This window comes from Eptatretus burgeri, chromosome 4 (genome assembly GCF_056783735.1).
Source record: "Eptatretus burgeri isolate ZD-2024b chromosome 4, Ebu_testis_v1, whole genome shotgun sequence".
Lineage (NCBI taxonomy): Eukaryota > Metazoa > Chordata > Myxini > Myxiniformes > Myxinidae > Eptatretus > Eptatretus burgeri.
Window position 1 is genome coordinate 66,922,827 of NC_140964.1, and position 14,774 is coordinate 66,937,600.

The following is a 14,774-nucleotide window of genomic DNA, read 5'->3' on the forward strand; positions in this document are numbered from 1 at the left end:
TGGCTGCATCTCCACTATTGAAAGTAGACGCTTGCGCTCAACAATTGGATTTTTTTACACTCAACGACTTTGAAATGGTACCACTCAGCTAGTTTCATTGTTTACAATGAACGATTTAAATTGCTGTCACTCGCCTTTGTTTTTTTTTTTTGTTTTTTTTTGTTTTGTTTTTTTGACGCTGGGGTTTGGAAATTTGAAGCGTTTTTTCTGAACGTGTTAAAACGCTCAAACTCGACTATTTTAAATCGACGCTGCCGATGGACAATTGGAATCATAGCCAAGCTAGACATCGAAGTGTGAACATCCTCGTCATGCCGAAGAAAAGTTTGAAGAATGCTGCAAATAAGTGTCCTGGCCGTGGCCGTGGACGCTGACGCAAGGACGATCCATTATACCGACGTCTTTCAGCCTATGAGTAACTTAAAAGTAACGTCTGTCGACGTGGTGGCAACGATCGCGTAACGTGCCAACAACACGTTAATCATAGGTTAGAAATAAGTTTCGGGTACGCTAAACATTACCTCGGCGTGTCTCAACTTATGATTAACTTACAAGTAGCATGTGTTGACGTCTGTCAACGATCGCAGACCGTGCATACAACTTGTGGCCAGCGTAGTGGAACGTGTGAGTCATACGCCGGCATACGTTGTGAAATTTCGAGCATGAAAAAATTTGAGGACAACCGAAAAGTACAACGTTTAAAGCCAACGTACAACGACTTATGGCAACGTACTACGACGTATGCCAGCGTGCTCTTAATGTTATCAAAACTTACCCATAACGTATTCAACGTTTGCCAGCGTTTTAGAAAAAAAATTCAAAAATCGGCATACGTTGGCTAAAACGTCAAGGTGTGACCGGGCCTTATGTATGTAAGTGTACGTCTGATCATTATATAATCAAAAATGGCTTGGCCAATTTCAAATCAAATTTCGCAAACTTGCTTGGGGTACCCAGCGTCAGGTCGTGGGCACAAAATAATTACCCACCTCACTTCCCCTCACCCACCCACCCCGGTGAAGACTACTTACGATTTTCGCCTGTATACGGAGAATAGTGCAAGTGTTTTAACTCCTGACCCCTGCCAGAGGGAGTGGGTATTGACAAATTATTTCACTCCTGGAGGGATCGAGTGTAATTATTACTAAAAGGAGATGAATCCGTCCATCCATCATGTGAAGAAATGGGATCTCTTGCTTTAATGTAGCGGTTTCTGCTGTGTACAATAATAAAAATAATTCCGTTGTCTTCACCGAGTCACGATCCCAGAGGGAATGGGTATTTACTAGTGAGTAAAAACCATTGAATGGCACAATGGTAAACAAATATCAATGCAATTGGTTGTAAAGATGATATGACTATAATTCATGGGACACTTTGCTTTCAAAATGTCTGATTATTCGTTTTTTTTCCTTTGATGTCTTATTCATCTCAACATTTTGCTCAAGGTCTTAATTTTCAATTTTTAAATGCAGTGTTGTTATTTTTGTTGTGCGGTTTTATTTATTTATTTGCTACATAAGTTACATTATATAATTATGCCTCTGCTGATGAAGTTGCCATAGGCATTATGTTTTATATGTATATATTTTAAATGATCTCTGTTAGATGGCATAATAGTATGTTGGTTATAGTTTTTCCATACCTGATATGCACATTGCCACTTCCATGATATCCAAAATTCTTGTTTGAAAATCCCTTGTGAACATCGGTAATAATAATAATACGTTTATATATATATATATATATATATATATATATATATATATATATATATATATATATATATATATATATATATATATATATATATATATATATATATATATATATATATATATATATATATATATATATATATATATATGTTCAATTGGCATTGCATGTCATGCTTGCCACGTTCTCTCGATTGCCTTTTCTTCCCAGTGTTTGTGCCCATCTTTTCTAACATACCACATGGAGCAACATTTCATCGCACATGAGTGCTCTGCTGATGGTAGTGGTTTTATTGATATAAAAATAACTTGTCTCACGCTGTCCGATTTTGAGACAGGCTGTTGAAAAGATGTCTGCTACAGCCAACCAGCTAACGTGACCCCATCGGGTTTTTTCCCCAGTGCCCTCCTTGCAAGGCGTTCACACCTATGCTGTGCGAGACGTACCGGCGCGTGTGTGAGGCTGGAAAGAAGTTCGAGATCATATTTGTAAGTTCTGACAGGTGAGAGGAAGGAGATGGGTGGGAAAGAAAGGAGTCAAATGCTGGGAAAGAATTTAGGAGGGAGTGGGAAAGAAATATACTATAAGGAAGACATTGAAGGAAGATAAAAGTAAAGTTGGCTGAAAAGATGATATAAAGTAGAGAATGGATTTGGACCTCCGGTTCCAGGTTTGGGGCAACTGCAGCTTCTCTCAGGGGTCTCTTCCGACTTTCTCAAAGTTAAGTTTCCAGTCGTTATATGTCACGTTTTAATTGCATATATTCTCACCTACATGTTTACTGTGTGTTTCTAGTTCGATTTTGTTTCAAAAATCGTGATATTTTGTGAGTTTTCGTCGACCTTGTCTTATCGGGTTCCTTGAGGCTTACCCGTCCTTCCCGTCCAGATGTGCAATCGTTTTTATTGTATTCTCTCCCTATTACCATCAATTCCTATTTTCCCCACTTTTCCCATGCCCCCCATCTATCCCTCCCAATGACACCCTCTGTTTCTTGACTTAGATTAAAATAAAAAACCCAACAATCCATTCTTCCTTCATAACCACGAGCACCGATCCTTCTTATTCTTCTTATTCTTATTCTTCCTTCTTCAGCCAGCACACCATCTTTCTTCTTTTGAGCTGACCCACTCTCACCATTACCTTCACAATTTCTTCCGACAACCTTCCATTACCTAATCTTACCTAATTAACAAAAATCCATCACAAAAACAAAAAAAAATCCTTGTATCCTTTCTAACTATACACCTCCTGAAACCACGTGTCTCTCTACCCTCTTCCTGGTACTTTTCATTGATTCATCAGCTTCACTCTACGTTTACCGATCCAAATTCACCATATATCTCCACGATTTTACTGCAACCTTTCCTTGTCCAAATCTTATGCAATGCTTATTTAAAAAAATAAATAAAACAAATAAATAAATAAACTTTAACGATACACCTCCCGTAACCATGTGATCTGTTTCTACCCTCTGCGTTTACCGATCCAAATTCACCATTCACCTCATGATTTTTTCTTCAACCTTTCCTTTTCCTAATCTTATGCAATCTCTATCAAAAATAATAACACTAATAAGAAAAATGGTCTCTTATAATGCTGCATCTTTCTCTTTCACACGTGTGGTTCTCATTAGTGTATCATAATTCACCACTCTTTTTCTATTTCAACAGACTGCTCTCAGTTTCCTTCATACCTTGTCTAAAAAGTCCAACTGTTACAATGTTTCTTCTCTCCATTCTCTTAATTCACCTTTATTACATCCCTCAAGAAATGTCTTTAGTCGCATTTATGAATGAGAAATTAAAAAAACCCAGTTTGCTATGCATGGTCGCTTTCCATCAATCATCCTTTTTTCCAACTTCAGTGCCAATTCACCCCTCTCACCCCTCCCTCTCAAAGCAACCATCTCACACTTCCCCCTTTAAGCTTCCCTCCCACCTTTCTCAAAAACTCCCCACTCATCTTTCTCTCTCAACTCTCCCCACCCACCCTTCTTCCTCCATTCACCCCCCTCGCTCACCCTTTTCAAAGTTTCCCCCCCTCACATCCACAAAGCTGCTTCCTTCCCCTGCCCTCTCTCCTCCATCTCATCACTCGACCTACTCAAATCCTCAACTGTGTTCTGCCCCCTCTCTTATTACTCCCCACTGTCCCTCAACCCAGCGCCACAGAGCCTTTTCTCCTCCTCATCTGGCCTTGTCCTACCCTTCCCTCCCCTCCCCTGTACCCAAAGCCTCCTCCCTCCCTCTTCCTTAACAGTGTGGACCTCAAATAGCTGGGGCCTTCGCACAAACTTGACAGATCCTTCCATACAGGTTGACACTGACAAACCAGATATAATCTGCCTTGCAGAAACTTTCCTCCCTCAAGACGTCTCTGACTCCCAAGTATCTCTCCCTGGTTACTCGCTCCTCCAGTATGACAGACCTGAGCCTCGTCCTGGTGGAGGAGTTGCTTTCTTCATCAAAGACTCTATTCCTCACTCTCCATGCACTGCCCTCACGCCCTCACACCCCCAGGAATACCTCTGGCGACAGCTTTCCCTCCATTCCCACCTCATGTTTGTATGTGTCCTGCACTGTCCACCAAACAGTGCTGACTCCATTTACATCTCACGATCCAAAAACGTGGACCAACTTCTACCTTCTCATCCGATCTCTCTTCCTCATATGTGGTGACTTCAATTGTCATCATGCCAGTTGGCTGGGTGTTGGTACCTCTCTCACCTGTCATGGCACTTCAGCAAAAGCTTTCTGCAACTCATTGGGACCGACTCAATCGGTCAACTTCCCAACCTGGATCTCAACCAATGGTCCTCCATCTCTTCTGCATCTGATTTTGACAAATTTCTCTGAAAATATCTGCTGTTATTCCTCCACTGCAATCGGTTCTTCTGACCATGTGCTTGTCAAAGTAAACATCTCTTGCTGTTATTTGAGAACCACCTCAGTGCCGTCGAGTCTGGCATTTTACTCAGGCTGACTGGCAGGGTCTCCAAGTAGCCATCAAACTTCTAAACTGGTCTCCCATCGCTACTTTCTCAAACATCAACTCGTCCTTGGAATTATTTCAAAGAAACTTGCTCTCTCTCTCATGCACAGATTTATCTACTCTCATCTTCAGTTGTCCTACCCTTCCTCCCACCCATGGTTCACTGAAGCTTGTGGCAAGGCAGTTGTCCTGAAACAACTTGCCTTTGCCTCATTGAAAGAAAACCCAACTGAGGGTAATCTCAGTTCCTTCCATAAAGCTTGGAACAAATGTGTGTCTACCCTCAGGAGAGCCAGAAAACAACATCTTTCTAATCTCAAGTCTGAACTCTGAAACCTCTCTCCCTCCTCCAAATCCTGGTGGCATCTAATTAAATCTGTTTCTGGTGTACGTTCCCCCTCCATCCCCTCCCTTACCTCAAATGGCCGTACTACTGATAACACACGTGAAAAGGCTGAATGCCTAAACTCGGTGTTTGCATGTAAATCTTTTGTCCGAAACCTATCGCTTTCTGTACCCACCTTACCCAGTCGCACCCAACTGTCCCTGGGCTCTGTGTCCTTTTCTTCTGACAAAGCGGAGAGCTTGCAGTTTAACCTCGACTCAGATTCTGCAACCGGTCCAGACGGCATTCGCCCATGTGTCCTAAAAACCTGCTCCTCTGCTCTTGCTCACCCTCTCTCTGTTCTATTCACCATCTCATTTGCTCAAGGTCATCTGCCCTCTGCTTGGAAATCGGCAAATATTACCGGCCTGCATAAGAAAGGTGCAAAATAGATCTCTGCAACGACAGACTAATGACCTTCTCCCAATCATCAGCAAGGTCATGAAATCCATCATCGCTTCAGACATTAAATCCTTCCTCTTCTCCAATTGCTTGATTTCCAATCATCAATTTGGTTTCAGACCAGGTCACTACCCTGGATATGCTGCTTCTGCTTTCCCAACAATGGATGGAGCGACTCAATGCCAGACTGAAATCAGAGCCATATCCCTAGACATATAGTGTGCTTTTGACACGGGCTGGCACCCTGCCCTGCTCACCAAACTCTCTTCCTATGGTATCCAAAGCCATCTCCATGCATGGCCTGCAGACTTCCTTTCCTGTCATAGTCAACATGTGGCCCTAAATCGAGTTCTTTCATCCCCTCTTCCTGTGCAGGCTGGAGTTCCTCAAGGCAGTGTTCTGGGCCCTGTTCTTTTTCTGGTTTTCATCAATGATCTCTCCGACTCTCTGGAAAATCCTTTTTATCTTTTTGCTGATGACTCCGCCCTCCGTCATACCATCTGCCATCCCTAAGACCGGCGAGCAGCAGCTTCTTTGCTCTCTGCAGATCTGGGTGAAATCACAAACTGGTCTAACACGTGGAACATGTCTTTCAATCCTGACAAATCTCTCACTGTCACTATGTCTATATGAAAGGACCATTTAGAACCCCCCCCCCCCCCACCATCTACTTGCTCAACAATCGTCTGGAAGAAGTCCTTTCATTCAAGCTTCTGGGTCTCACTAGCTGCCATGACCTTTCCTGGGAAAGCCACATTTCCAACATGGCCTCCAATGCCAGTCGCCGACTGGGACTCCGCCATCGTGCAAAGTCCTTCCTCGTCCCACCTGAGCTCCTGACCACATACAAAGTTTTTGTCCGCAGCCTGATGGAGTACTGCCCACCCCACTGTGCTGGTGCTCCTGCCTCTCACCTTTCTCGGCTTCACGCTGTGGTAACCAAAGCATTTAGGGTCATTGGTATCGCTTGCGGTGAGGCTGAGTCTTTGTGCCTCTCACTCTCTCACCACAGCAGGTCGGTGATCTTTCTGTTTTTTTACCGTCTTCTCTTTGGTCTCGCCCTCCCTGCTCTGTCTGCGATATGTCCCCCCCACCCCCCCCCCCCATATTTCTGCAGGGCGCTCAACGTCCGTGAGCATCCCCCTTCTGGTAAAACTAACAAAATCATGAATCACTGCTCACCTTCACTTTCTTTCCTCCTTTTTTTTTCCTGCCTTTGGAATAAACTCCCACACTCTCTTCAATCCCGTTATTCCCTCCAAGCTTTCAAAACGGCTGTTCACCACCACCTCTTATCTTCCCCCATCCAAAACCTTGATCTTTTCTACCCCCGTTAATCCACCCCAAACCTACCCCCTTCAAATTCCCTGCTTTCCTTCCTGAAAGTCCTTGTAACTTCCATCTTTTATACCCTGTGTTCTCTGCCCCCATCCCTCTCCCTTCCACAGATCTAATGTCTCTGTTCCCCTGTTTTTCGCTTCCCTCTCCCACTCCTCTTGCCTCATGCACCCCTTGCTGTGCATTGTGTGTTGGCTCTCATACGATCCTCGACAAGGTATATATAAAAAGTAGAGATGAATTATGTTGAGAATGCAAGGGAATGCCAAAGGGTCCATGGGGCCCAGGCATTTTGAGGAATGGGCCAGGGATCAGGGTGGGAGGGAAGAATACTTTATATGAAGCTAACCTTCCCATTATGCCCCTCATTTTTTCCGTTACACATACCATATGATTTCTGATCTCTTGATTGTTATGCATTAATCTTCCTGAAAGAAGGTGCAAGTTGGTCATGGTTGTTTATGCTGCATCAATTCTGCCTCTGGATGATCGATAAGATAGAGTTTTATCCTCGACAAATTCATGTGTATTTCTAAATTTCACAATGAATCACATTGTGAAATGACATCCTTGTATGCTTCTTTCATCAAAAGATATGTCTCAGATGCAGTTAAACGCAACGCTTCTTGTTTGCTTTGCAAATGTGTGCAAAATACCAATCGATGCACTCCAAGAACACTGGAGAGATCACCTGGAGCAAAAGAAAAAGCCAATGATTGATCTTAAATTCATTCCACAAATTCCCATGGTGTCCATCTTCTTTACCAAATTACAATCTCACAACGTTTTCATCAGTATAAACAATTCCACTCCAAAAACGCATCTATTGCTAAACTACTCTGAGAATGATTGATCTGAGTGAGAGATTGATATGAGAAGGTAAGAAAATAAGATATCACAAAAGGTCTGTCATTTGCGTTGTGAACAATCATATTGAAATGTTGGAAAATGGTCATTTACATATTGCATACTTAACTAAGGGAGTGGGAGAGTGTGAGATAGCGGGTGGATGATAGAAGAGAAACGAGGGTGGTGTAGTGGGGAGAAATGAACTAGGAGGTGGGTAGTGCTATATGTAGAGAATGAGGAGTGGGTCAAAAATTCCACCAATGGGTGTAAGCGTTGAGCAGAATCGCTGATTTGACCTGGTAGGAGTAATGGAGGATTGATAACAGAGAGAGCGTCTGAGATGATACTTGAGATAAGTCAAACATCCGAGACAGCACATTGACATTCAAGTCAATAGCGAAGAGGGATGTTTTACGACACTGTCTGTATCTGAAGATTTGCTTGTGATAAGTAGCAGCTCCAAAGTGTCATGGAAGGACTTGACTTGATGGAGATTGCCAAGCCAGCACTTGATTTTGGAGGTGACATTTTATACTGTATGTGATTGGTCTGGGAGACGCCATGGCTGTGTATACGAGTGTTCCAGTCAGTCTTTTAAGATGCATGAAATAAAGGAAATGAGGCTTTATTCGGCCTCCACAGCCAAAGGCAGGAAGCATAATATTGTTGCGGATTCGCACCCGCCGGCGTGCGAACGGCCACGTAACTCGAATCGCGGCACGTCGCCCACCGGACGGACAATCCAGTCGTGACCCTCTCGGACTAACGCCGGGAACCAGTCACGGGTGGACCTTTCGGTCTCACCGCGATCAAGCCAATCGGCCCCCGCGTGGGATAGGGTTGCTCGCCAAATTCGACCTACCTAAGTACCCACACGGAGGGTAGATCGGGCGATCGCACCTCGCCGCAGGTCGACTTCGGACACGGGCCACTTAAGCGACCCGTTCCGTACTATCGGGATAACCGAGCGGTGTTATCGTCGGCCTCGACGGTTCGATTAATTATCGGGCGTATTCAGCCCACTACCAACCCTTTACGTGAAGCAAGATGAGGATTCAATGAAAGAAATGACGAAGCGAAGCGGGAAAACAGTTCAACATAAAGCACATTTATTCGCGATGAACAGAAAGCACACATATACAATTCCACCAAAAGCACATAGAAAAGAAGAAGACAAAAGCAAATGCGACAATGCAGATCTAATACCGACTACGCGAGCACACGGCAACACTTATACAATTTTACTTCACAGACGGCGCCGACAACACACATTCCCAAAGCAAAAGAAAAGAGAACCACCCTCCAGGATGAGGGGGTAGGCGGGCCTGGGGCCGAGACCGTGTCGGGCCTACCCGTCTGATGATGAGACGCGGAGCGGCGGTGGTGCCTCAACTCTGCGGGCCTCGCGGACAGTGTCCGGCAGGGGGTGGGAAGGGGGCCCCCTTTGTCGCACTATCTCAGCGCGGGGGGAAACAGGAGGGGGTTGCTGATGCTCGGGGAAAGGATGATATAACCCTGTCTCGGGTCCCGCGGCGAGCGTCTCCTCCTCCACCTCGGTCGCGTTGCTGGCCTCTCTGGTGTGCAGCTCCCGGCACCGACGCGAGCACCCCCTCGTCTGCCTTCGCCGCCGCCGCCGCCTCTCCACAGCTCCGTCCTCTTCACTCCGACTCCGCGAACTCCCAACTGCACTGAACTTCCAACGCACTCCAACCTTCTGACGAACGCGGTCGCTTATATAAGCCCAGTGGCTTCGCCTTTGACCCCCTGCCTTCGACCTTTCACCTCGCTCCCCATTGGCCCGAGAAAAAGTGGGCGTGAATGCTTTTTGATCCATGAATTTGCATATAGCGACCGCCCTCCAACGCCCTGGAGGCGGGGCCAAATCGCCCCTCGCTCACCGATTGGACGGAACAAAAGTGGGCGTGAGTCGTTTTTGATCCGTTTTTCTGCGGAAAGTCCGTGGTTTTGTACACGCTGTTCGGCGCGCGCCCTGCACGAGTCCAATACCGGTACCCACAAGCGGCGCAAGAACGGTGGCGATGCGACGGTTGCGAGGTGTGACGGTAAAGGTCGTGGCTGTTGTGGTGAAGCGGCGTTGTGGTGGGTGGTTGATGTTGTGATGACTGTTGAGACGTGGTTGGTGGTGGTAATAATGGCGGTTGGTCCAAAATAAAGATAGTAAAAGAAAAACGGCTATCCTGAAGAGTCGCAGCACGCATGAATGACATTTATTCCCTCTAGACAACGGGTTTGGGCCTAACTACACATATACTTACCGAGATATCTCACCTAAGGGACCTGAATGGTGGTTTGCGAATTTGGTAACCACAACACTACCCCCTCCCCTTTTTACAGACTCGTCCCGAGTCGTCAAATTTTCGTGTGCCATCATGTGTAGTTTTCCCCTAGTACATTTTACCTACGGATCCCTGAGTGCGACATTCATGGTATTCGTGTCCCCAAAATAAATAACCTGAGGGCTGCGTAACTACCTAAACAAACTCACTCACACGGACGACTTAAATAAAATTGCCGGCGCTAGGACAGACATGCCGGGGCGCACTCATATTTACAGTACATCTTAACCTTAACTTACAAATTTTACACTAAACCATGGCCCAGGATCAATGAACTCTGCAAAAGAAAAGCAGTTAGCAGGGAGCCAGGCTGCTCGCATGCAGTCTCTGGCTCAAAACAATGCAGGTGACAGGGAACGTGGCTGGCTGCTCACACGCAGTCCAAGGCCTTCCCTTTTGAACTGAACGCAGTGAACCACAACGGTGCATGGGCTGCACAACGCAGTCTCCGTGCCAGCTCAAGTGGCACACGCAATGAGCACAACGAATGGATGGATGAACACAAACACGGTGCACGGGCCGCCACTGCAGGCCCGTGTTGTAGCTGCCAACAGGGCAGTTCTCGCAGCTTGCAAACTGTTGCCTTGCGGATCCTGGCGCACATGGAAATGAACAGGGGGGGGCAAAGCAAAATTGAACGGGGCTGGTGAACGTGGGCAGTGGGCATGGCATGGCAAAGGCAGCAGGCAAACACAGCCCGCAGAAGAAGGCCGCTGCAGGCAAACACAGCCGGCAGATGAACTGGCCGGCACAGGCCTTGAAGAAAACAGCTGCAGACGATCCGGCCGGCACAGGCTTTGCAGCAACACAACAGCTGCCGATGAAGTGGGCCGGCACAGGCCTTGAAGAAAAACAGCCAGCCGGCTGAAGTGGCCAGCCTTTGCCGTTCAGTGGAGGTTGGTGGAGGGAGTGCGGTGGTGCTGGCCACTTGGAAGGCGGGCTCGGACCTACCTACCTGTCTCCCTCCCACCTATCGCCTTTGCCTGTCACTGTACATACCCACTCCCTTAATTTGTCAAACCCCAATTTAGCCCCAACTTAATTTTTTTTTTTTTTAACTTCCCCACTATAAATCGTCCCCTAACCCCCTTTATCGTCTTTGTTCGGCTAACCTATCCTGTCACCTAGCCTACTCCCAACCCCTACGTTCCCTTCCCGGAGGGGAATAAGGGAGAGCTAGCGTCCTGTGTCGAGGCCCAACGAAGCCTCAGGATGGCCTCCCCAGAGTTCGGCGATCTAACCCAAAGTGGGTCCAGCGGCCCACAACGAGAGCGAGGGGATGGATGGTGCGGAGGGGTACATCTCCTAATCTACCCTAACCATTTAGCTGTTAAACTACCCTGGGGCTTTCAACAAGCGCCTCTCGCTTAAACTATTGGTTCTAACAACCCAGATTCCCGTTGCCTGTGTTGGTGACCTCACAATTTCGGGCCTCGCCCCCCAATTTTCTCTCCGTGCCCTCACACGGTCTCCTGGCTGGGACACGTGGCTCCCTTTGGCAGGCACGACCCTCTGCCGAATCTCCCGCTATGGCACCCCCGGGCACTACACTGCCTCCGAGCCTACCAGCTCCCTAACACCGGGGAGTGCCCCCCATGGCACCTCCCCTGAAACGCACACGTGGCAGGCTGGCTTCCCGGGCCCCTTTCCGAGGGTCACCCTTGCCCACAACACTGCCCACGCGGCTAATGGCGCCCCGGGCCTCCGCACCAAGCAGACGCACCCGTGCCCACTATGCTATCCCGGCCCCCCCATGGGCCCTTGGCCTACCGCGGTCGACTAGCCTGGTGCCCGGGGTACCCACTCAGCGATACTCACCTTTCGCAGCCACGCTCCCAAGCCCGTCAACAGGGCTCCTGCACCCCTCCAAATGGGTTTCGAGCCTACATTCCCACCAACAACAAAACGACCTCCATTTTTCAATTTGACTAACCCAGCTAACTCACTTTACTCTGACCCCGGGGTCCCTTGGGCGGGAGTCACTCCTCCCCCCAATCACTCATCGCACCATGCATTCCCCATTTGCTCCATACACACAGACCCGCTGGCCTCACTCACTCAACATGTACACGTACTCACCTCACAACCCACAACTCTTCAACACACACACCGCTGAACTCTGCCATCCTCCTCACTACATCCCCTAACTAACTCGTGCTCCCACGTCGTCCCTTACACTAAAGCACGTTCCATTTAACACTACGTCGCTAAGCTACGTCAACTCTACACATCCACAAGTCTGTCACTGTCTCCTAACTCAAAAATTCATTTTATTTCCCAACCTAAATCTGGCTACAATCCCTCTAACTAATCCATTCCACGGACTCCATGAGGACTTACCCCTGCCCCATGGAGTCGGTCTAGCTAAGCTAACCCTTCCCCCTAACTAGTTTCCATCCTGTGCCCAGGTAAGGGGGTCTTCCACCCCTTGCCCAGGAATCCTGTGCACCCGAAAGTGAGGCTTGCTTTTTTTTTTTCTTTACCTGCGCAGCACCAGCGCGGCAACTCGCGCACTTTGCACCTGCCCGTGACGTCATGCAGCTGCACGTGTTCCTCGTCCCTCCTTGGACGGCACTATCCGGCAGGGATACCCCTCCTGCCGGATTCCAACCCCACGTGCAGCCATGGCGTCACCGTGCGCATAAAAAAAAAACACAAGCCCCACGTCTCGAGGGGTTCCCCACGCGAACACATGTGCTTTGCCCGTTGGAGCTTAACACACATGATCGTGTGGAGAACCCGTCCGGTCCAAATCCGAAATCCTGCCTAAACTTTGTCCGTCCGCGGGATCGGCAAATCCACCGCTGGCATTTCCGGACCGGGACTTCACTCTCGCAAGCGAGCACGTGGTGGCCTCGTGCGTTGCACAGCACGGACCTCGTGCTCACTGCTGGGTGAACCTGGCACGGTCCCCGAAACAGCTACAGCCGCTACTCGGCTTTCTTTCCTCAGTCGCCGTCGTCGTCGCCATTCGACACACGCACACCTGCGTGTTACGACGCTCACACTCCATTCCATTACATTCACACCGGGAGACGCGGCTGCGTGCTCCCGCATGCCAACCGACATCTCCCTCACATACCGCTCTCTCACACTCACGGTCTCCCTTGCACTCGGCCGTTCACTCACGCGTGCCTCACTACTCACACAAACCATACTACTTACACACGCGGGGGCACTCACCCGCGGTGCCTCATCCACACACACGGCGACACTCACACACGGTGCCTCACCCACACACGGCGTGCTGGGAAGCACGTACTCCGGCACCATCGCCACCACACCACTCACACACGGGGTCGCTTCCACACATGGGGACGCACTCACGCCTTGCACCACACACACATGGACAACCACACTGGGGATTCGTGTCCCCACAAGGGTCTCCGGGGCCTCTATACCCCCCAAGCTCTCCAAGCACCCGTTCGCAGCACTCCTCCCCTCAACCTCGCAAAGCACGACCGAACTCACCTGGTCGTGACTCGCCTCAAGGGGGCATACTCCCTCCCCTCGTTCCTGGAGGAGGCCATCCAGCTGCTCGCACCGGGTCTCTACCCAGTCCGCGAGCTCACCCCCATTGTCCTCCACTTAGTCCGGGAGCCAACCGATCAAAATAAAAAAAAAAATTGCCCGGTCTGCTATAAAATTTTTGTGTTGATTTTCATAAAGAGACACCCTTTGAGTATATGAAAACCAATGTTGGCAATGGTGAAACTCTTGCGCAACAACACAGTCAACACTTTTGCGAGCCCCCTCTGATAACAAAATGTTGGCAAAAGCGAAGATGTAGGATGGGGGTAGGGGTAATTCATATTGTCCTAAAATCATAACCACTAAACCTATATACACAAATGACCCCTCATATTAAAGAGGAGTTCATTTCCTATATCACAATTGGTGTAGATTTAACCTACCTTCAATTGACAAGGTTATATGTCAAACAACAAAAGATTTATGTAACTCAGAAATGCTTGACTATCAATGGGGTCAGGAACAAGAACATACTTTTACATGCCATGGTTTTAAGGAAGATAAAATTAGAAATGGATTAACACAATATTGTGACATGAAACATCCTCTTCAGAGGAAGAGTCACTCTCTGAAACAACTCCACCACATGAACCTCTCTGACCAAGGCATATGCATGTCACTCAGCAAGGCACAGCAGCCTTTTTGCATGAACATCGTTTCAGACATTTGGATAATTTGCACATGCAAGACACCGTTTTGTCTATGTTTGGCTTGGCTGGCTTAGACATGAGAATTGGGACCAGTTTTCCATTGATAAGGGTTCTGCCAAATGTTGTGGCTGGGGGAAGTGCTCGGTCACTGAGATGTGCACGTCTATACAGAAGCAATTGATACAATGCTCTTAAAACAAGGAAGTAAAACGCATCTTCTGTTGCTGGCAGTGACCTAAGGTCTAATTTTGAAGAGACAAACATATGCTGCCTGAGGGTATCCAAACAGCTGAACCCTTTTTGGCCATGCAGAGCAGTCCAGTATACTCTGGCCTCATCAATGACACATTCTGTTGCTGCCATTTCACTATCTCTTCCAAAATCAACAAGGTGGGGAAGGTTTCCTATCAGTCCCAGAGAAACCTGTGCCGCTCTTCTTTTCACAGGAACACAGGCATCATCCCAACTGACTGGAAGAGGGGCCTTGTTGTCCCTCTCTGGAAAGGGAAGGGTGATCGCCAAGACTGCAAAAACTACCGAGGGGTGACGCTG

The 14,774-nt window shown here is 47.9% G+C and overlaps 1 protein-coding gene across 3 annotated transcripts in view; it reads left to right on the forward strand.

Moving 5' to 3' along the window:
- The window catches only part of NXN (nucleoredoxin), a 145,731-nt gene that overhangs the window by 55,711 nt on the left and 75,246 nt on the right, over positions 1–14,774 (forward strand). For all 3 annotated transcript variants that reach the window (XM_085878516.1, XM_085878517.1, XM_085878518.1), the window contains exon 4: positions 2,118–2,218. In XM_085878516.1, the coding sequence (XP_085734642.1) occupies positions 2,118–2,218 (101 nt within the window). The remainder of the gene's footprint in view (positions 1–2,117; positions 2,219–14,774) is intronic.